General features: G+C 42.7%; 2 protein-coding genes across 3 annotated transcripts; one reads left to right on the forward strand and one right to left on the reverse strand.

Moving 5' to 3' along the window:
• The first annotated feature begins 3,345 nt into the window (after positions 1 to 3,345).
• BCIN_04g06720 (hypothetical protein) lies at positions 3,346 to 8,697 on the forward strand. Its single transcript, XM_001549246.2, has 2 exons — positions 3,346 to 4,055; positions 4,274 to 8,697. The coding sequence occupies exons 1-2, from the start codon at positions 3,889 to 3,891 to the stop codon at positions 7,740 to 7,742; spliced, it is 3,636 nt and encodes a 1,211-aa protein (XP_001549296.1). The 5' UTR covers positions 3,346 to 3,888; the 3' UTR covers positions 7,743 to 8,697.
• A 3,735-nt stretch (positions 8,698 to 12,432) lies between these two features.
• Positions 12,433 to 14,604, reverse strand: BCIN_04g06730 (hypothetical protein). 2 transcript variants are annotated; one of them, XM_024692743.1, is made up of 5 exons: positions 14,479 to 14,604; positions 14,117 to 14,421; positions 13,835 to 14,012; positions 13,683 to 13,780; positions 12,433 to 13,498 (listed from the first exon to the last, which is right to left on the reverse strand). In XM_024692743.1, exons 2-5 carry the CDS (start codon positions 14,198 to 14,200, stop codon positions 12,869 to 12,871), a joined length of 990 nt encoding a protein of 329 aa, XP_024548524.1. In that variant the 5' UTR covers positions 14,201 to 14,421; positions 14,479 to 14,604; the 3' UTR covers positions 12,433 to 12,868. The 2 variants fall into 2 exon arrangements, with proteins under 2 accessions (XP_024548524.1, XP_001549293.1); XM_001549243.2 differs by having other exon boundaries at positions 14,117 to 14,604.
• Positions 14,605 to 23,038: the final 8,434 nt, after the last annotated feature.

Below are 23,038 nucleotides of genomic sequence, written 5' to 3' on the forward strand. Positions count from 1 at the left end.
GTAGCATCAGAAGGCTCGTTACATTCTTCAAGCACCTCAAAATGAACCAGCACCACCTCCCTTCTCCCTTCTCCTTCGATCTAATCTATCGTCGAATGGCACTAACAAACGATGTAGTACCCGACTTGAACCGTGCTTCGTTGATCTATGAGAGATAGGATAGGGGAGGCAAAAGAAGAAGAAAGTCGTAATCAACTCGGGCCGTAAATTGATCCCTTTGACTTAAAATTACATCAACGAACAGCCGTGCAAGGCTTGGCAGTTGGTTGATCAACAAGAGGACAGGGAATTTTGGGAATAAGTTTGATTCGTTGAGGATGTGAAAATGGTGAATCGTATCGAGTTTCTTGGTTTGACTTGTTTAGTCTCTATTCATTTGACATGGGGTACGACTTTTCATGCTTCCTCGATGGTAAATGAAGGAGAAGCGACCGAGGGCAATTCTCGTCAAGAGTCGGTAGGCAAGGGAAGAATTGGGAAATACAAAGGCACCATAGAAGAATCATTTCTACCGATTGTAAAATACAGAACAGACAAAGGAAATGGTCTGACGTAGAAGGGACCCCTCCACAAACAAAGATTTTTCTTAGTATGAGAGCCACCCGAGGGGATCAGGAGCCTTAACGATTGGTCCTCACGCTTCTTGGAAAAAGGCTAATCATACGATGCCTCATCATCGTCATTGACACCAAAAAAAGTTTTTCTTTGTTGCTTGATTATTGGCATTTCGTAGTCTCATCACGAAAGATGGCTCGATGGCAATGAACCCATGCACATCTTTTGTAGCTCAAAGGAGTTGTTGGTGTGCCCGACGAACCGGTGTGGCTCATATATGCCTTGTGTGATGTTGTGTGCATCGCGCCAATTTGGATATTGGTCCGTAAGCACTTGAGAGGAAAGGCATAAGTATATAATAATAGTAAAAATGGAGAGTAGGAGAGTAGGAGAGTAGGGATTCAATGTTGCATTCTCATAGCACACGGAGCATTGTCCGAAAGAGCATTGGGTTGATGGAGCATCCATGAATGGTTGGTTGATTGAAGAATGGTCGCTCGGGAAATATACTTCAGAACAATGAGAAATGAAGCAGCACATACTGTACCGGTCGGTACATGTATACATTGTCAGCCCCCTCTCCGCATTGTTCAAGGATTTAGATGACGGATTTTCATGGAGGCATGGACGAGGGAGAGGGAGGGGATGGCTCGAAAAAGTATGGTATCTGAATTGCCTACCGTCTTAGAAGAGCGTTGCACAACAGCGCGATTCCTGCTTGAGCTAGTAGTTACACACACAACAAAGGATCGGGATAATTCCAAGGTTAATAAAGGGTTTTGGATGTCTTACTGCGGCTATCAGATAAAATAATTTGTAGGCGTGTTATGCCGTTGTCGTACCATGAATATATGTTTGTTGAGATTCTTCACTATGGATGAATGGGAAAATCATGAAGCATTCAAAGCATAGCGTGAGGTGAGATTAAGAAAGTTCGGTACCGTATCTCTCCTTTTCACATGTGCGTCAATCAGTTGAGGCTTGGGAAAAAGAAAAAAAAGGCATCATACTCTGCGAATTTGATCATATTCTGTCTCTGCTTAAACAAATGGAGCTTTGAATACGAATCGCGAGCTGTTGCGAGCAGAAGGGGGTTAGTAGGGAAGGAAAGTAAAAAGGAACCGATTTTTGGACTCCATTATTTCTTGCATCATGCATCATGTAGATGTTCCCTTTCTATCGATGGTGATTCGCCCTCTTGTCTTCCCGCCCACCTTCTCTTCGCCAAGTCCGCAAACGGAAAAGAAGTTTGAAATTGAGTAGCTAGATAAGGTAGCAAGAGGCAAATCTGCGAGACGGGAGTGAATCCTTATCTTGATTTTGGTTACGAATAGCTTCTTTTTCAACCGTTTTTGGGTTGGATCTTTTTGGGACGAGAAGGACTTCGCTGTTGATAATGATATCGATAATGACATGGTTGAAATCTGAATCATTCTTGTGCCGCTCTGTAACACTTGGAATCTTTAGCCACATTAGCCACGGCTTGAGATATTCAGCCATATTTCTGGGGAGGTTTTACCAAGGGGGTTGGTCATCCTGGATTAAGATGATTATCTACAAAGTAGGAAGAAGATCAGCATGTTATTCGCATCGGATAAGGTTGTCATTGGTGAGTTATAAGGAACTGAATCGAAAAATCCCTTGGATTTTGGTCTCTTTCGTAGCTCTTACTGGCTAAAATGTAGCTTCTACTGGTAAAGTTCTATTATTTTGTAAGACCTCGTCAGGTGTCTGTCGATACGTGTGGGCATTATTAGATTTTCAAAGGTTATTCACAGTGACATTACAAGACGAAGGGGTATTGAATGAACTGACATGAACTGATTAATAGATGTTGACTTACTCGCACACATTGGATGGAAGTTTAATCAATTTCCATACGCATTTTGCGTCTAAAATAGCCACTTGCCTACTAGTTATATTGTATGTAGTTCCTTATACACCGGTTGCTATAGGCATCTGTCTCTGTACGGAGAGAGTACGAGCAAGTGGCAAACATATCGAAGCCATAACCTTTGCAGTGCCAACAATACCCATCCGGGCACTCAAGCCTTCTTCCAAAGAAAATTGCTCGCGGAAAACCTTTATCTCTAGCTACGTCTTCATCGCTAACTCAACGAGTATTTACTTACCGAGCTTACCTCATCGATGTCATTGTCATTGTCACTGTCACTGCCACTGATGCAATAAGAAGATTGCGGATATGAACCTACTCATAATCATGTTAAGTAATAAACAGTCTCCGAGGAGAGACGAAGTATGGATTCACAAACAGACATCTATCAACCTCCTGGTAATAATAACAAGCATCACCACACGGTACGAGCCTTGAGCCTTATTAGCAGCGAGAGATCTAACTGGCAAGATAAAGACACAGGAAGGGGGAAAAGAAAAAGAAGATATCAGTCAACTAGCGTCCATCAATCTAGTCCTATCTAGGTGCATTTGACCCAATTAATCCATCCAGGGAGGCACCTGTCATTCCGTGTATTTTTTTACGATTATTGTAATTCCTCTTTCGACTCCACCCGCTCCAGTTCTCATCCACCGCACGACTGCACCTCCACCAGGATCCAGCAGCACAGGAGAGGATAGAAGAGAAAAGGACGCTTGACCTAATTGTCCGCATACCTGGCGGTTCTGGTCCGAAATAATACTTTTGGGAAAGAACTTGTACGGTACGGGTACGGTGCGGTACGGCAGGAAAGAAAGCACGGACAATCTAATCCATCAATGACTTGGATTCTTTTCTCCACCAGGGGGGGAGGGCACAATCTATCCATCTACTCTGTACCCATCCATTCATCAATTCATCAATTCATCAATTCATTAATCCATCATCAATCCATCTCACGCTACTTTATTAAACTTTCCCTCACCAAGTTGCATTACCACCCTTACCACCCTGACCACCCTTTTTTCTTCTGATTGACTGATTGACTGATCAAAACCGCCAAAGCTAAAGCCAAAGCTAAAATAATCAAACTAAAAGAGACAGACGACCATTGACCCCAGCCGAAGACGAAACGCCCATTCCCATTCCCATTCCCATTACCACGACCACGACCACAACCAAGAACGACCGAATACCTTGACCTCATCACTGCCTCCCCTCATCACATCACCTCACCACCTCCCAACAACGAAGGAGCAATCAAACACCCTTCACTGCCCCACCAAGTCACTTACAACAGTATATGATGGCTCGTTCATAATCTTTCCCTCCAATCTCATTTTACCTGGGGCAAAGATTGCCAGAAATTTGACCATCAAAGATGTCTGCACTCGACGTGCTTTCACAACCACCACGATCACAACCACAATCATACAACAATGGATCCAAACACAGTTCCAAGAACGTCGGGAGGGAGTACTCCATCTTCGAGTCCAGGTCTATTTAGTCCTTCCCACTTCCATCGTCAGCCTGTACCTCTTTCCGACCATGGAACTCCTCATTCGAGTCCTTATTTACACCCTTTACAGATGCATAAAGTAAAAGAGTGAGTCAATCCACCCCTTGCGCAATTCACTATCTTCAAAACCCCTTCAATTCCTCGATCTGCGAAGCTTATCGTTGAGTATTTACACCTTGTATCACCTTCGCATGTATCGAGGGGTTATCAATACAGCCCGTCAACCTACCAAGCCCCTCCACTTCGACGGGCTCCTAACTCACTACGTCTTGAAACATCGACTAACTTGCTTTCCTCGGAAACAGAACTCACAAAGCACAAGTCGAACAAGATTTCATTACCGGAAGAAAACTCATAAATCAATACGAGATCATCGATGAAATTGGGAGAGGTGTACATGGAAAAGTTAAATTGGCCCGGAGCCTCGAAACACAAGATTATGTCGCCATCAAAATCATACAACGATTTTCAAAGAAAAGAAGACTTGGAAGAGTTACGGTTTCTCCCGAGGACAAAACTAAAAGAGAGATTGCCATCCTCAAGAAAATTCGTCACGCCAACGTTGTCGGCCTCTTGGAAGTTATCGATGATCCGGAGCTGAAGAAAATATACATGGTTCTTGAACATGTTGAATTAGGAGAAATAGTGTGGCGTCGGAAGGGCGTCCGAAAGATATCCTTATATGAACGGCGTAGGATCGAAAGAGAAATTAGGGGAGAGGATGATCAGGGAAATGATGAGGCATACTTTGAGACACTTAAACGTCGACGAGAAAGGAAAGAGATCAAGAGAGCAAAACTTCTACAGTATCATGGAAATGGAGAATTTTGGAGTTTGGAACATGGTGATGACGACGAAAAAGAAGAAGAACGTTCTGAGTTAGGATCCCTATCGCGAGCCACCACTAAAGACTCCTTTGTATCCTTGTCGCATACGTCCCTAGTCCGGTCGGCTCCTGGATCTATGAAAAGTTCTCGAGCAACATCTAGAGCACCAACTGCAAGAAGTTCGCGTGCTCCCACTCCTTTACCGGGAGGAGGCGATGTTGATTTTGAGATAGGGCCTTTAGATAGCGATAACGAAGAGGATGCCCCCGGCTCATACATTCCCCAAGCTTCAGCCATGGCTTTGGAAGGTACAATGTACGGGTCTTATGCGGAGGATCCAATGTATCGAGGAAGATCTCCTAGCATGGCGGATAGTATTATTTCTCACATGTCTTCAGTTGATGACATGACACAACACGATGCTTTCGAGGACGATTTCTCTTATGTCCCATGCTTTACTTTGGATCAAGCCAGGTCGGCTTTCAGAGACACTGTTTTAGGACTGGAGTATTTACACTACGAAGGTATCGTTCACCGAGATATCAAGCCTGCTAATCTATTATGGACAAAAGATCATCGCGTCAAGATATCTGATTTTGGTGTCTCGTATTTCGGTCGACCTATCAGAGAAGGAGAGACAGAAGAGAATATTTCCGAAGCTGACGCAACCGACTTCGATGACGATCTAGAATTGGCTAAGACTGTTGGAACACCTGCCTTTTTCGCTCCCGAATTATGCTACACAGATCTAGAGGTTGAACAACCAAGAATTACTGAACAAATCGATGTATGGTCTTTGGGAATTACTCTATACTGCCTAGTATATGCTCGCATTCCATTCATGGCCGAGGACGAATACCAATTGTTCAAGGCTATCGCAAAAGAGGATGTCTATATACCTAGAAAACGATTAAAGGCTGTCGATCCAGGGAATCCAACCTCACACTTTAGCAGAAGGATGGGACCATGGGATGGACCATATAGGAGTGAGGAAGATTTGTCTTACGAGGAGATTGATGATGAGTTATATGATTTGCTCAAAAGAATGTTAATCAAAGATCCTGCCGAGCGAATCAAGCTTCGAGAGGTCAAACGACATCCATGGACGATCAAAGGCATCGAGAACATCATCGGATGGCTTGACGATACAGATCCATCGCGCAAGACCGCAGGACGGAGGATCGAAGTCGACAAGAGTGAATTGGAACGGGCCGTTGTCCCTATTACCTTTTTAGAGCGAGCTCGGTCGACTTTCAAAAAGACTATAGGCAAGGTCACAAGTGTTATGAGAAATGATAAGGGTGAAGGGTCCCGCAAGAGAGCTACAAGCAATGCTACAAACACAAGTTCAGGTACCGAAAACCACACCCATCTTCCGCCATATACTCCTATTTTGCGCGAGATAGTTCGTCGAGCTAGTCTTCGTGGAGATGAGCACTTCTCATCGGCCGGTGATTCTCACCATGACCATCATAAAGAATCAACAGAGCACCCTTTAGCCCAAAGTCAAACGGCTAGCCCTGACTCGCTGCAATGTGATCCATTCCAACAGGAGTTTTCCCTTTCTTCCCTGGTAGGAAACACCCCCAAACGTTCTGGATCCTCTTTGGCATCATCAAATTTTGATGCGAGACCAGGTCCACCGGAACGCACTATCTCGGGGACGCCGTCGATTGCGACGGTCGTTCATAGAGGCCATTCATATTCGAGATCTGTAAATCACGCATTTTCCGGAAGTCCCACTACAGAAGAATGTCCAAGAACGCCAGGTCCCTTCACAGATCATATGGGACAAATATTTGGTGGTCATCTATGGAATCCTAGAGGTCGAGAATCCTTGACGGAGATTGATGAAAGTGTATCATCAAGGCCTCGATCTGTCGATAGGAGTCTTTTTAGAGCCGAAGACAAACATGCGTCCGCCATCGTTGGAATGAGTACTGCTGTTGCCCCTGGACTTTTTAAACATCCCCGTCCAACATATTCCTCCGAGAATAGCCCGATTGACGCTTATTTCGACAGGCCAATACCCTCACCCTTGTTTTTTCAACCTCACATTTTCGATAAGTATCAGTCGGTTTCGTCAGCGTCAACGCCTAATGTTATGAGTACCCAATATGCCGCATCAATCCTTGACGACAGACCTGCCACAGCTAATCGAACCCCGGAAGGGAAAACACCTGCTCCACGAAAATATGGTGCGAGTACACCTGAATCGTTTCAAAGAGCTCAAGAACAACTAGATCGAAGGAGGAAGATGGAAGCGGATGCAAATGCAAAGCGCCTTGAATTTCATAGTTCGAAACTCAAGTTGGAAATTGCTCCACTGAAAAATTGTCCGCCATCACCTGACGATGATATCTTCGCTCAAAAACAAGAAGAAGCTGCCAGACGTGCTCGGTCATATAGCTCAGTTACCTCCACAAGTATCATATCACCTGGCGACATGAATTTCCCGTCTGATGTTAACTCACCTGTTTCCTCAGTAGCTCTTGGCTCGAATGAACAATTCTTCCCATCGGTCCCTTCGTTACCTGCTTTAGTATCAGGATCATCATCTGTATCTGCTGATCCAGAAGGTGATATGCTTCAAGATCCTGGTAGCTGTCCCTCACAAACCATCTACGATACCTCTGAAACAGTCACGCCACCTGTACTTTCTAAACAATCTTCTGATCCCGAAACTTCTAAAATCTCTGACGATCATGTTGTTATCCATCCCGCTGTGAATCATCCTTATGCAGATACAGATGAAGAGGGATACAATGGTGATGGTGATAATAGTATGAACGCAGACATGGATGACTCGGATAGTGACGAAGGCCTCACGATGATGAGAAAGAAACCAAAGATTAAGCTGGCAGCAGTGGGTAGCCATGGTCGAAGAGGTACAAATGCGAGTGTTGAAAGCACGGATACTGCCAAGAAAATATCGATGGATGGCTGATATCTTTTATCATGTTGTGTGGCAATTCTACAATCTGGGATGGTGGGAAACAATACTCGATGGCGCTATGTTCTTGCCTTTTTTTTCGATTGCCATTAATAGATTATCGTGAGGTTGGCTTGGGAATTGGAACGTGATCCATCACGAAAAATCAGCAAGCACTATTTTTGATCCCGGAGAACGACTGATTTTTAGCTCAAGACTTGATGAGGTATGAAGCAAACCATCGAGATCTGGGCCCACAACTCCTTGCGACACCACAATTGTTTTGTGGGAAGGACTGTAGGCTTTGATGGATCATGTTCTCATGATTTCGTGTTCTCTTGTTTCTCATTCGGGAGGTTTTCTTTTTGCTCGGTGGAGCTTCAGGTTCGGAAGATCGATTAAGAGAAAATATTGTGAATGAATGGACCGATGGTTGGATGGGATCTGAACAAAGTTGTGGCTTTAGTTTTCTTATTATGCTGGCTGGTATTTTTAAGCAATGCATATGGAAAGGGATTTGATACTTTTTTGTACCTTTTATTGGAAGAGGAGTTGCGGGCATGGAAACATTAGTGTGATTTGATGCATTTAAGGGAGTGTGGAGGGAATGTACCTGTGAAGAGAAGTGTGGATTAGATCCATTGGAATGGAACGAGAAATGGAAGGTATTCGGATATCGGAAAGAGGGGAGAGGACGGTAGAATATGAAGAAGGTTGTGAATACTACTTCTTAAGCTGAGAATCTGCTTAATATATATAATCATTGACATTGGGCTGGGACAGGGGGAGAGGAAGATGCGAGGATGCGAGCAGAGTTAGTAGGACAGGATGAGATGAGATGAGACAAGATGAAATGATATGAATAAGATGAATATACGAGATGAGATGCCTTTTATTTGTATTTGTACAGTACTGTAGTCTAGTATACGATGTATGAATATGAAGGATTAGAAATCCTATACTTTCTTCATTATCGTGGGTATATTATTCACTGATTGCCTTCCCATTCCAATGCTTCATGGTTGGTTCTTGCCCTACATTCCAATATTAAAAGAGATCAGTGACCCTTGTACTTTACTCGAGTATATCACCAATCGGCCATGCTTAACCACGGCCTCCAACGTCCAGGTCCCATCGCTTAACAAGATTGCAAGCCCTCGCCATCAAGCATCAACCTAGGAAATCTTTTCGGGGTTTCTTTTTTCAGAAAGGGTTATAATGTACTTCAGGCTCATATTATCATGTCGGCTAATAGTTTGTGGCCCTTGCTTCGCGTTTCTTTCCAACGTCGCTTCGCGAAATGACAAGTTGAGATTCGTCAATGAGGATGTGGGAATACTAGAGTTTATTTGTTTGTTGGGTTGGGGAATGGGAGAATCTTGGATATTCGTGCTGTGTTTGTATAATGTTAATGATTTCCTGGCGGGCACTCCGTCGCAGCTTTTCGTGCTTTCGTGTTAATACACAATGAGTCGAGATCATCGGCTTGATCTGGGATTGGTTATGGTTTGAAGAATAATGCCTTGTTGGTTTATGGTAGGTAGGTATTGCATGGCAATAGAAGCTGTATATATAATAGGTTTAAGATGATTCAGTTGATGTTCAAAATTGTTGTTATCTTTATTAGCTTGTGGAAGTCGGGCGTCTTCTTCATATCTTTCATGTTGTTTCAGAATTAAAATCGGGAGTTCCTGTTGAGTTTTATGTTTTAGAAAGAATGTAAATCTTAGTATCTCACTTCTGTGATTTCCTATTAGTATGAATGGTCACCTAGATTGTGTATGTTTCTGTAGTGATTTTATCAGCTTGTTGTAGTGTGTTCAAGTTGATGCGGAGTTGATTTGGTTGTCATTAGCAATATTGAATCCTTTGTTTTATATTTTCCTCTCCAGGAAAAAAATACTTTTTTTTATTTCCTTATGTTCCTTATTCATACTTCTTACTCTCTCAAATGCACTTCTAGATTTCGCATATTTTAATAGCGAATATCCTAGGATATACGAGTTCTTTATGGTGTGAGTGCTTGTTGTGGTTCGTGTATAATATTATTCCAATAATATATATGTGACAAGCAGTCAAAAGTCGAGGTGGTAAACATTACTGTCATAACGAGCATTCCTCCAAAATATCACGCGGCTAAATTAAGCTACAGATATGATGGTGGTAATTCTCACTTATGTTCAAGTCATCATGTAATCTAGGATTTACTTCGTAGCTGGACAGAGGCTCTCTCTCATTTTGAGGCTTCACTTACAAAAGTTGATGTGGGGCGACGACCTACTGCCTAGATTATTGAGATGGACTTCTCACTTACATCTCATTTCTCCAAATACATCTTTCTTGTATCTTTTTCAATCTCTCTCCTTTTCTCTCTGTTCCTCACATACATCTCATCAATGTTTGAGTAAATACTATATTTGGTAATACTTATCTTCTTTCCACTTCCTAATCAAATAAGCAACATCTATCATCTATAAAACTGAGATGGCTATCCGTTCCATATAACCAATACGGGTTGACAACGGACGTTCTACAAGCACGACAAGAAGTTATCGCAGAGGCGTTTAAGATCATGGGTCCCGGGGTGTCTAATAGTACGAACTGCAGTCGGGGATTGTCAAATCTTCAAACCATTTAGAACATTCAAATCATTTGAGATGTTGAATTTGATTGGAAATATTGAACTATTTTGAGAGTTCTAATTGCTTTTGCACATTCAAAACCTTATATTGTTGGGCTATTTATTGGATACCTTGATCATGGCTGAGGAACCATTGCGCTTCTACACCAGTAAGTCACTCATCCCTACATAATATAGATTGAATATGAGATGTTAACGGCGATGTGGTATAGACTACTCGACGAGAAAGAAGGTGGTGCCACAATAGCAAAGTCATCGAAAACCCGAGCTGGACCGCCACAGTTCAAAAAAGCAAGAGTGGATGTTTCTATGCCGGAGGATCAAACAGATCGTCTATGGTTCAACACAGAGAATGGGGGTTTTCTTAGATTCAAGCGTACGAACCATATAGAGTGGAGTAGGAAATGGGTTGGTTATGTGACGAAAGCTTTCGAAGAGGGTGAGGAAGATCTGAAGACAATGATACAGGGCTAGAATGAAACGGTAATCACTCGAGCATATATGGAAATTAGCAAGCTATGCTATGTATCAATCTCAACAGAAAGAAAATAAGCAGCAGAATACAACTGAGAAGTCGGGTGGGGCATGTAGTAACAAGAGTTCAAAGCTTGTCTGGGAAGATGAAGAGGATGCAGATCAAGATATAACAATTTTGTATTGAGGAAGAGCAAGAGAGCCAAGCGCAAGATCGTTATGAGTGATGGAGAGGCCGAGAACTCAGAACAGGATGTTGCTGAGAATTTGGATGAATCGACTTTACTCGGATAACTTCGATTGATACTCATATGGGGGTTGGGGTAGAGTAGACGAGAGGTTGTCCAAGGTCTGCTGGGGGTCTGCTGGGGATTTGCTCGGGGTTCGCTAATGATTCCTTGAGAGTTCGTTGAGGCCTACGCATAAGGTAGTCAATAGGTGGCCAATACATCAGAAACAGATCAAAATCCTACTGTATATGAGGTAGCTGAGAGCCAAAGATATAACAATACTGCTTATCGATATCCCTCACTCAATTACCATCTCATCCCGACGCTGGCATTGAATACAGCCCATTCTCTTGCGACCTTTTTCAACTATCCTTTCCTTCCCCTCCTTTTGATTTCGATTGTGTGCTTGTAACATATTTCGATGCTAATTTTCCTACTCGCGTATAAAATCCGAGTGTGCGTTTACTTACACTCACTCCACGGTCTGAATCCAAATTCCTCTCTATCAAATTATCGTCTATGGCTCCTCCGTCTTTCAGATCCCCACACCACAGGCTTCTCCCGCGTTCCTCCTTTTTCACCTTACTCCGACTCTTGATCTCAATTTCAAGCTTCACAGTTCACAGTTCACGGTTCACGGTTCACAGTACATCTCCATTCCATTCCATTCTCTTTGAGTAAAAGACCAATTTGACATGCTAATCTCTCTCTCTTTCTCTCTCCATGTGTATGTGTATATGTATATATATGTATATATATATACACCAACAGCTCCAGCATACCCACATACCGACAGTTCAAAATCACCCCATACACCCCCACCCCACAGTCTCTCTCTCTCTATTATACATATCATATCACCCACAACAAACATACGTCATTCCCTTTACCCCCCTCCCCCACAATCTCACCTCTCACCTCTCACATGATACAGCATCCCCTCCCTACCAACTTACCTACCAACCTACCAGCCAGCCGCATACCCAACGCCAAACAAACCAGATCAAACTACCAAATATAGACAAATCATTATAATCTATTTACCTTTACCTCCCTTCTTTCTTTCTTTCTTTCTTTCTTTCTTTCTTTCTTTCTTTCAATTCAATTCCATCCGAGCCAAGCCAAGCTAAGCGGGAACGCGAACGCGAATCATTCACACTTGAATGAATGAATATTACATAGATAATCGGGGTGGCTCAGCTCGGTTGTCAACAATGCCATCTAAAGGAGTAGTACTGTTAAAGATAAAAACGGCTTGTCAATTTGTCGATTCATTTATCCTCACCACCATATGAAAATTGTTTCATCACACCACAAAAAGATATCAAATAAAAACTTTTAATAGTATTAACCATCATTTTGTACTATTTATTACAGTTCATAATTCGCATCATCAATCATGCTTGAAAGCAGAATGAGTACTATTTGCCTGTTCATCCATGCAACCACATGCCCATCCATACCATGCCATGTTTTCATTTATCCACCCTTAAATTTCCATTAACATCCGCGGATTATCCCCAATTGTTATTACCATGTCTATGGCGTCATGTGCATAGCTTCATATGATATGTATGACCAGAAATCCCATCCATACCTATCATGAAATGTCCCCATACCATCCATCGTGAAAGTCGTCAAAAGTTAAAGAAAGAAATTGTAAAATAGTATGATCAAGAATCGAAAAATAAGAGAAGGGTATCGTTGCGAGTCCAACTACACTCAAATTCCATTATATTCACCTTCAGAAGCATTGCCATATCAAAAAGATAGGGAAATGGGCCTCATGAAGTTGTTTACAAAAGAAGAGCAGCGAGACCAGCAGCGGCCATCAAACCAGTAGCACCAGTTGGGAGGGAACCCATGGCGGATGAGGTTTCAGATGCGGCAGCGCTACCAGCGGCAGAGGTGGCGGAAGAGACTCTGCTGGTGGCAGATGAAGCCACGCTGGAAGCACCTGAAGCCAAGCTAGAGGCAGCAGATGAAGCGGAAGATTCGAGGGAAGAGATAGCAGATCCGGCACTGGATGAGATAGCAGAAGCGGAGGAAGCAGCCTCGGAAGAAATGCTGGTAATGGCTCCAATACCAGAGATGGTGGTGGATCCTACAGTGGTCTCAAAGGTGGAGGAATCACTGGTGACGGTGGAGACGATAGCAGAGGTGGTGATGGCAGATGATACACCGCTGTCAGTTGGGCTTGGGGTGCTGTAAATGGTGGAAGATCCAACAGTAGACTCGAAGGTAGAATCATCACTGGTAATGGTGGAGACGATGGCAGAGGTAGAGATTGGAGTAGAGGATACAACAGCAATACCGCCGGAACCGTAAATTGTAGTAGAGCCAATGGTGGTTGTGATGGTCTCAGATCCAGAGGTAACGGTTGCAAGGAGAGCAGAGGTGGTGATGGCGGAAGAGCTTGCAGCAGCCTATTGAATTTTGTTAGTGACTATTCCAATTCACTTGACAACAATGCCATTGTTGAAATCAATCTATGACCGAATGCGCAATTTTCTTTGTCGTTGGGCGTATCGGGGAATAACCACCCAAAACCCCGCACATAGAAATTGACGTCATGCCTTAGAAAGAAAGAATGAATGAATTAAGACTTACAGAAGACTCAGTAGAAGACTCAGCTGAACCACTTCCAGAAGCAGAGGCGGTGGAAGTAGCCAAGGTAGATGACTCGGCGGAACTAGTAGTAGAGACAGCTATTGAGTGTTAGAATAAGACCAAAGTGAAACGTGAAATCGTGGAGATCATACCTGCGCAGTAGCTTTGGCCGTAGGAGATGACAGAAACGGCAGCTTCAGCACCACATGCGGCATTGGAGCAATCACGGATACCATAGCCAAAGTCTGGCTTGGTGCAAAGACAGGCGGCATCAGGGGCAGAGCATCCAAGTTCTTCAGATTTAGCAAGCATGTTGCTGATACAGGTTTGCTATTGAAGAAAGATGATTAGTCATTGGACATCGAAGAGATGAAAGTCGCATGCCCTTTGATGGCGCCGACATGAACATGTCGTGAATGGAATCAAATACTTACACCACATGGTGGGAGGTCAGAGAGGGATTGAGCGACAGAAGCAGCTGCGAAAGCGCTGATGGCGAGGATAACTGAGGCCTTCATGTTGATTATTTAGTTTTGGAGAAGTATACTTCGTAAATTGTAGCTTGTATTATGGAATGTTGAGATTGAAGAGAGGTGCTGGTCTTTCGAAAAGATGTGGACGTGGAGGTGGTGATTAGAAGTTATTTATCTTTGCTTTGAAGATGGATATGGAGAAGGGTATGGGACGAAAGTGGATAGGAAGACGCAGGAAGGTTTTCGCTTTGTGTGTAGAAAGTGAACTGGATTGAAAGTCAGTTTGGGGGTGGAAGTGAATCTTATTATAAATCTTAACACACGGGGAAGGACCATGAAAACAGAAGTGAGGTGTGAAGTCAGAGTGAGTCTTGATTGAGCCTTGACCAACACGATTGCGCGAAGCTTGATTTTTTTTCTTTCTTTCCTTTCTTTCCCTCCGTTCCTGCTGAGATGGGAAAGAGTGACGAAAGGGACATCCAGATCCATGAAAACGAACATTAAAATCAAGCTAAGGTAAGGTACCCAATTTGCCATCAGTCTGCTAGAGCTTCCAAGCTGGCACGGCTGGGTGTGATTTTTAGCTCTCTCCACCACCCAATGGACTAATTCACAATTGAGTTAATGAGGCAAATCTAATCCCTTTCTCGTTAGCATCGTGGATAAAAGGCAATATGCTCCGTCGGCAGGCAGGGCGAATGGATTCGCTTTGACAAGATCCCTCCCTGGGCACAGCGTACACATCCATCGCAGACGGTTTGGATATATCAAAATGTAATTACCAATGGAAGCTGTGCAACCACCATCTAATTTCACTCACTTCGTCCCAAGTATGCCAATCGTAATGATTCCATATTAATAAATGCAAATGCAAATTCAAATCCAAATGCAAATCCAAATGCAAATCCAAATGCAAATCCAAATGCAAATCCAAATGCAAATCCAAATTTAAATCCCAATGCCTACATCTACTGCCCTTTTGGGAACGTTCTGTGTCCAACACCAGCAAAGATTATACTTTGCGAGGGTCATGTTGCCAACAAGTCCGTCTACGCTGGCCATGTCTTTTCCCCCAAAGCTTGGAAACGCTCACCGATTTGTGAACTCGCAAATGTACGTTGCCGTTTTGATTGTACTAGTTAATGCATCTTTACTTCATTCATTGTCGAGAGCCAGTAGCATGCTCAGAAGTGGAGGATACCAGCCACGAATTCTATATAAGATGGCTGGAAACATGCTTTTCCTTGTACACACACCCAGACGGGATTTTGGAGAGAGATGCTGTCCAACTCTCACTCGCTTGCAGATACTGATGCTGATGCTGATACTGATGCATGCGCCTTGGGTACATGTCCAATTCCAAGAAATCGTTAGTAAATTTCTCCGCATTTGCTGACCAGGAAGAGAGTGAAAAAGAAATCCAAGGTTGGGTTTGCAAGGGAAAGGGAAAGGGAAAGGGCAATGCAGGCAAGAGCGAAAGCAGATGTGGCGTGGCGTGGCACATCCATTCCGTTCTTTCTGACATCACGGACTGTGTGGCTGATGTCAATGATATTGGTGGTATGGGTGGTATGGGTGGTATGGGTGCTCTCCCCAGATCGTCCATGTTCAATTTCATACTTTTTCGATCACCCACGCACCCTCTTACTGAGCACACTTTTGCATCTTGCATCCTTAAACTAATACCCTTACCCTTACAAGTCATGGTTACACAGATGCTGCTCTTGTTCATCGATATCCGTCCGCCGTACAGAGAAGAGTGTAAATCATAGTGACGATTTACCTCGCACCCGTCATCCAAAACCAAGTTTCCGAATAGTTGTTTTCATGCTTCGCTGGCAAAGAAAAGTGGGAATGTGTTTCTTTGACTTGGTAATACTCTGTACATTTCCCTTCGCTTCTTCCACGAATTTGTCAATGGGGTTCAATTCGGATTCACAAACACATCAACCGTGTGGGCTTGGTTTTTTTACTATTTTTTTTGTTTTTTTACCACTGCTGCTCTCTCCATAATCCCGTGAGTCGTGACGTTTATCTAACATCGAGAGTAAGATCGTCCTTCCAAAATTTCCATCTTTTCATTAATATCCAAGCTTCACTTCCCAGGTCGAATCTTATTTCAGGGTCCACCGAGAGGCTGGGATACCAACCGGGGATGATCTGCACTTCCTATCTCTTGCCATTACAACAGAGTCGAGACTCAAGACACCACTAAATCAAGGAAAGGAAGGTCACGGCGACTCAATACTTCTGCGCCAATATACCGGCTTTGACAACCGAAAAGGATACAAGTTCCCCACGAAACCAAGGATAAATCCTGGCCCATTGAATTTAATAAGTGGTTCGCTTGTCCTTGTTGAGCTGAAGGGACTCGAGAGCAGAATATTTGATATTGATGTTCATTGTCCAGGGTGATGAAAAGGTCTATAGCGATGGAAGCTTCTAGGAGGTTTGTTCATGTAGGTGAAATCTAATTGGAAATATTCGGCGATGAGATGGAGAATATGGGATTCCACGAGAATACAAAGGGATGGTATTTGTGTTGTGAAATCCAGTCCTCCAACACCTGGGCTAGGTATCGACTTCATTTCCTCTCATCCTCCTTCATTTCCTCCAAATCAACTGATTGTATCACGCAAATCTCTTGGACCTCTCTCATGACCTATACTACCCATTGCCTACCTAGTCAACTTCATGGCTCGAAGTACGGAAAGCATCTACTACCACCTACTACCTACTACCTACCACCTACTCCCCAGCTAGTAGATACCACAAAGTTTTCACGCTATTGAATACTTAATACTTGACACTTGAAAATTCCACTTGAATACACGCCTAGGTAAAGACTTCATCTTCTCTTCCACCACTCTTCATTCCTGTGGCTGGTAAAACCTTAAAGAACTTAATTTCACTTCCTTCGGTAATTGAACGAACCATTCCATTGATCTAGAGCCAATCCTTCAGGCGGACAAGGATCATCAGCTCATGACTATTTTTCCTATCGGCGTTTACCTGTCCATTCTCTTAAATTGCAATCCGGAGTATTGATCTTGGAAAGCTAGAAGCTTTTTTCCTGCCCCTCCAGTTTCCAATCATTTTCCCACGATATTAAACATCCCTTCCAGAGAAAGGGTACAGCCTCGTGGGATCGAATGAACTGATATCTATCCAAGATCCATTTATCCGTCCACCTCCAGATAGCGATAACGTTGCGGCAAGGAACCGAAGGAAAGGGTCCCCGAGACATCTCAGCTCGGGTGATAGTCCGAACGCGATCTTGATATCCATGTACGGAGTAGGGCGATACACATTAACAATTCACAATTTCACAGTATCACCGCTTCACAGTATCACCACTTCACAGTATCACCACTTCACAATATCACAGTATCACAGCTTCACAATATCACAACTTCACAATATCATGACCCCGCCGCCAAAATAGGATTGATCCTGCGGTCCTTTTGTCTGTATCTGTACTCGAAACTTTTCAAGCGCAAAGTTACTGTCCCACAACAGTTTCTGCCTTTTCGATATTTAGCACAATTGAATCCTAAACAAGTCTGATCCGCATCAGAATCTGACTACTAGATTCTTACTTTGATATTTCCATACACCGCCTATTCATTGTTCAAACTTCAGAGCGACTGATGAAGCGCAATGGAGCTCAATCGAGCGCAAAGTGATGTGGCAATTCACATTTCCATATCGCTCGCATGTCAATGTTTTACAGTTGCTCGGTCGCGAAAATTTCAATCATGGTGGTGGGCAGTGGAGACAACGCAAATACTTTTATTTTTATTTTGCCAGCGCAACTGAGCTCGAGCAAAAATTTCAGTCGAGTGCATTCTCTGTCTCTCCGCCAGTCTTGCGTCACCTCTAGTTCTAGAACTTGACCTCCTCTCTGTTCATGAATTGATCTGACCTTTTAGATCATACATCATAACAGCTGTACCTTCATCCAAGATTCAATCAATGAACAATCTGGGAATACCTAAATGTCTTAGGGTTATGTCATAATATGGGTACCACAATTTTCTGGGCCTCCCAGAGTCGTAGCCCTAGCCCAAGCCCAAGCTTAAGCTCAAGCTCCATTTAGTTAGTGGAGATATACTTGGCCAGCCCCACCACTCATGCTGTCTTTGAATTTTTTGTCTTGCATCTTTCATTCTTCCTCAGCGCTCACTGATCTTTCGGCCCGTTGGTAGTCATGAATGACAATCGATACCTGATCAAATTGGACCGACAACAAGTATGGAGGGACACGAATGATGACTGACTCGAAGTCCACGAGTTTCGGTTCGGGACAAGCTGTCAAAGTCAACGCGTCTACTCGAGTACGTATTCACATGCTTGGTGAAAGTGGTGTGGAATACATGATGAATGTTTTTGAGCTTCTACATATCCAAAGCTCTTTGTCTAGTTTTGTTAAGAAGACGGTAATAAGCTACATGGATTAGTGAGCAGCGAGTGTACCATTACTGGAATATTCGACCCCAATCATCACCATTGAAAGTTTATTTGTAGTTCATGAACTGGGCCAATTCTCGCTCTCTATTCCGTGTTCCATATTCTAGTTTTCTGCCCTTTTCTCATTAGTACCAAGCCTAGTGGATGATCCTTTTCTTATAATTACCTAACAATTATTTCTAACCCCCACCAAAATTTTGCACCCCACCCAAAAACTTTCTCCACGTGACTAAAATTATTCTCTCCAAAATCTTCACCACAACCACAAAAAAAACATCGCAACAACCTCAAAAAGAACAAAAAGAGCAAAAGATGAATCAATGGCGGTGCTGGGAATCGAACCCAGATTGAAGCGGGAATTGGAGCTTGCAATAGCTCATCTTCGTGAAGACCCTTAGAGGAGAAACCACAACACCACGTGCTACCATTACACCACACCACCTTGCTATTTGATGGAAGCAGAGGTTGATATTTGGGAAGATGAAGAGAAGACAAATTGGACCCACAAGTGTGGGCTGACAGCTAGTCGCGGTCGTGGGGTTACCATATGAATATGAGTAACTAAGTCACTTTACCTACTAAGCCTTGAGGCACAGGTGTGACTCATGTCTTTCTGCATTCAGTGATCTTTGATGTTTTGTTTGTTCATTATTTTAGGGTCTAACGGAGTGCGATTCTAAGGGCGCATGTTTTCTACTGAGCATTTCGACTTGACGTCCCCATGTATGAAACTCATGATCTTGCTACTCGGTGCATCGTTGATCGATCAGAAGTTATCCCATTAGTTGCAAGCCCCTGTGGCATCTCCTATTGCTTCCTCACTTGTATTTTGAGTTTCAAGTTCATTGTCAACTTCCCTCCTCTCCCGTACTACTCTCGAGGCCATTCAAGATGGTCAGCTCTTTTCAATCAACACTTTGCAACGTCTGTTCTCTATGATTCACTTGATCTCGAGCTTTTTATCAATTTCCATTTCTTCTCTTCTACGTTATTGAAGACTTTCTACTCGACTAGCCCGTCTAAATTTCCTTCAACTCAACAGGGACGAGTTCTATTCCCATATTTGCCCATCGTTCTACTGAGAATACTTACATAGTTAAACCCGTTCTTTGTGATTCGATGCTAAACCAATCAATCATTGTTATTTCACCTCTTCCGTTTTATCGAACTTAGATACCATCAGTATCATTGAAGTTCTCTTGGACTAACGTGCTAATACTGGACATGCTTTACATATAGAACTAATTCAATAGTTCCAAGGAGAGTATTCAAGTATTATATTTAGGAGCCTTGAAAATGCTATCTCAATGATTCAAAATAATCACGGGATACACTGGAGACCCAGGTGGCGGGTGATTGAAAGGGCATATGAAATTGCAATCCTATCTACATCTGTGATGTAGACGGGAAGTGATAAATCCAGGATGTTTGAGATGAAGTATCTGGCGGCACGAGGGAGGGTAGCCAGCTCGTTGTGCTATTGACCGATGAACTTATGAATTTAGTTATTAGGTTGTATCGAGAAACCCATTTTGCATCATCTTTTTACTGATACAACATTGTAATCTAACCTCGAGTTGAAGGGCGTGGATTTGTTTTGATATAGATGTAAGTATATTATTACTATGTTGGATGGTTTCTAGTAATTTCTTATTATATAGATGATGTATTCGATATCGCTATGTTATTTTGGCACTACTCTTATGATACTACACTCTTATGACACTACATTCTTATAACACTATACTCCTATGATACTACACTCTTGGGACACCATCGACTCACGACATTATTCACTAAAGAAACTATCTATCCCCGTGTGACATAACTCGCCGAAAACACTATATTTCCACAACATTGCATTGCAACACTAGAACATCAATCTCCCACACTATCATTCATATCCATATAACAACATTCTCTTTGGACACTTTCCCACCATGATACTATACTTCTACAAAGCCGTCATTGCATTAGGATCCTATTTCCGCAGGATACCGTTTATCTAGATCATTCTCTCCTTTTGAAGATAACCATTTATACAATTCTGGATATTTTTGGCGCTATGATGTTCGATTTCTCTCAGTACCCAGAATCTATCACAGCACAAGGGAAGATCACGTTTACAGTTTCTAAACGCTTCAAGGACGCGCATAGTCTCACCTCAGTTCAATTTATTCACAAGGGCCCAAGAACGGTCAGGGAGGTTTCCTCGCTCTCACGGGCTTCTACGTTAATCAACTCTGGGCTTTCAAATGCGCCTAAATTTGACGCCAAGTCTATGTCCGCTGAATCATTTGGACGAAAGCAATTGAAGCAGCATATGGAAGATTTTTATATTTTGGTCGCGAAAGTCGAGGGGGAGCATCCTAAGCCCCGAATGCTCGAAGTGGATGAGGAACAGCTTGAACGGGGAGACTGTGCCGCAAGAACATAGGTTTTGATGGAAGTGAGAGATAGAACTTCTGATAATTTATTGGGGATTGTAATTTGATCATTATATATATTTGAATGTTGAATACAATTAGGATATTCAAATCGCCCTCGGATAATGAATGTGATTGAGATATTCCAATCATTTCAAGCATTGAAAACAACTAGGGTATACAAAGTATTTCAATCAATGAACACAATTGGAATACTCAAACCACTTCAAATACCGAATGCATTTGAAAGTTTACATCTATCCTATTCTATTCTATTCAACTCACCATCCCATTTAATCATTCACAACCAATGAGTAAAGTAACACTCATCTATTTGACTTTATATCTCAGATTCATACACGAAGCTTGTAGCCGGGCTTTAAAAACACAACAGTAACCGTGTGAACGAAGTGAATGACTTCAATTCAATTACCACTGTAATTTAGCTACTGTAATAAAGCCCTAAGCGAATGCGAAAGAGACTAGCTCTTTCAGTAAGTCTTCATAAGACTTACTACTTTCAATACGTAGCTAGCTCTTTAGACAGAATACAATTATTAGACATACAGGACCTACGCAATTCGTGGGTGCTATGTCTTCCGTATCCTTCTCGTACCAACAGTAACCCACTTTATTTCAACACCGCTTATAATACCAAGTCCCTTTTAATCAATTATTTTTGCACAGGGCCAAAATTCGTAACAAAATTGGTTTCTATAAGAGTATACGCAATATACTATACTATATATATATATATATATATATAGTGTCAACAAATTTTATCCATCTTTTCTTTACCCTTACCCATAGCAAATTTTGGTCACAACTAAAATCTCTGGTGTGGATTTCCACTCGATATATAAAATTGAAAGTCTAGACTTTTCCGATCAAGCTGTTTTCATTTCCATGGCTAATAATGGCAGTAAGTGTATATATATATGTATACTTTATACTTTGAGATTGAGATTGAATCTCGTGTCGATTCCTGCGCTACCTGACTGCACTCGTCGATGGTTTCTCAGTTGATGATATCTGACGTGATCAAATCTTTGCTTGTCAATGTATACTTCGCTGGACCTTTAACAATAAGCCAGTACAGTAAGTAGCCTTTAGGCGTACCCTCCCCCCTCCCCCCTCCTCGATTCTGTATGAATCTTTTTGCCCTCTGAATCAATACCCTCCCAGTACTTTCCCCAAATGAAAATTCATCGCCGCCATCACTTTCTCCAGCTACTGACTCATTTGCTTCATCATGATCGCTCTCGCCCGCTGAGTCACCGACAGTAGAATCCTTCCCCTTCTCAGCTTGATCGTTCACAACCGCTGATGCTGCATCAGTTTGACCCAACTCATCGTTGCGCCTTTGGCAATAAGCGCTCGATCACCTCGCACTAGCAACCCTGGCATCTTGCGTATCTTCACTACATTTGCTCAAAATGCTGAAAAGAGCATCCAATCCATTAAAAATTACCCTTGCAAATCTTAAGTTGCTAAACAGCTGGGTATAATTGACATGACTTTCGGAAGAGGCTGCGAAGTGTATATGTAAAGGTCCAAAAAAACATATGGTGATAACATATATATCAAAGGGCCAAATAGTAGCGATGAATTGGCAGGGGGATCAAGGCTTCTGATGCTATTTGCTGGATTCACAGAAGAATGAGTTCGATTACCTCGAATACCGAGGAAAGTCTGTTATTGTGTGAGAAAACTTGGAGACTGAGAGCAGAGCAGAGCAGGGCGGGGTATGGGAGTGGGAGTATAAGGGGAAGCGAATCAGGTGAATAAGAAGTTTTGAGAGAGAAGAGTGTGATAAGTCAGAGATGGGAGACGAGTGGAAGCGGGATGGCGGGGTAGCTGAATTCACATCTCTGTTAAATTGTTCTTGGAGGGTGTCCCCAAAGACAAAATATAATTGCACCATATCTTCACCACGTACACAAGCAATTCATAAAACAATCATAGCAATGAACTATCTCGACTAAAG

This window comes from Botrytis cinerea, chromosome 4 (assembly GCF_000143535.2).
Source record: "Botrytis cinerea B05.10 chromosome 4, complete sequence".
Lineage (NCBI taxonomy): Eukaryota > Fungi > Ascomycota > Leotiomycetes > Helotiales > Sclerotiniaceae > Botrytis > Botrytis cinerea.

What these genes read in the sequence shown, in the direction of transcription:
- BCIN_04g06730 (XM_024692743.1), bottom strand. Translation starts at nt 14,200, where the DNA reads ATGAAGGCCTCAGTTATCCTCGCCATCAGCGCTTTCGCAGCTGCTTCT. An exon ending in CTGACCTCCCACCATGTGGT is followed by an intron (nt 14,013 to 14,116) that starts GTAAGTATTTGA and finishes TTTCTTCAATAG; the next exon opens with CAAACCTGTATCAGCAACAT. An exon ending in CGGCCAAAGCTACTGCGCAG is followed by an intron (nt 13,781 to 13,834) that starts GTATGATCTCCA and finishes AACACTCAATAG; the next exon opens with CTGTCTCTACTACTAGTTCC.
- BCIN_04g06720 (XM_001549246.2), top strand. Translation starts at nt 3,889, where the DNA reads ATGGATCCAAACACAGTTCCAAGAACGTCGGGAGGGAGTACTCCATCT. An exon ending in CAGATGCATAAAGTAAAAGA is followed by an intron (nt 4,056 to 4,273) that starts GTGAGTCAATCC and finishes CCTCGGAAACAG; the next exon opens with AACTCACAAAGCACAAGTCG.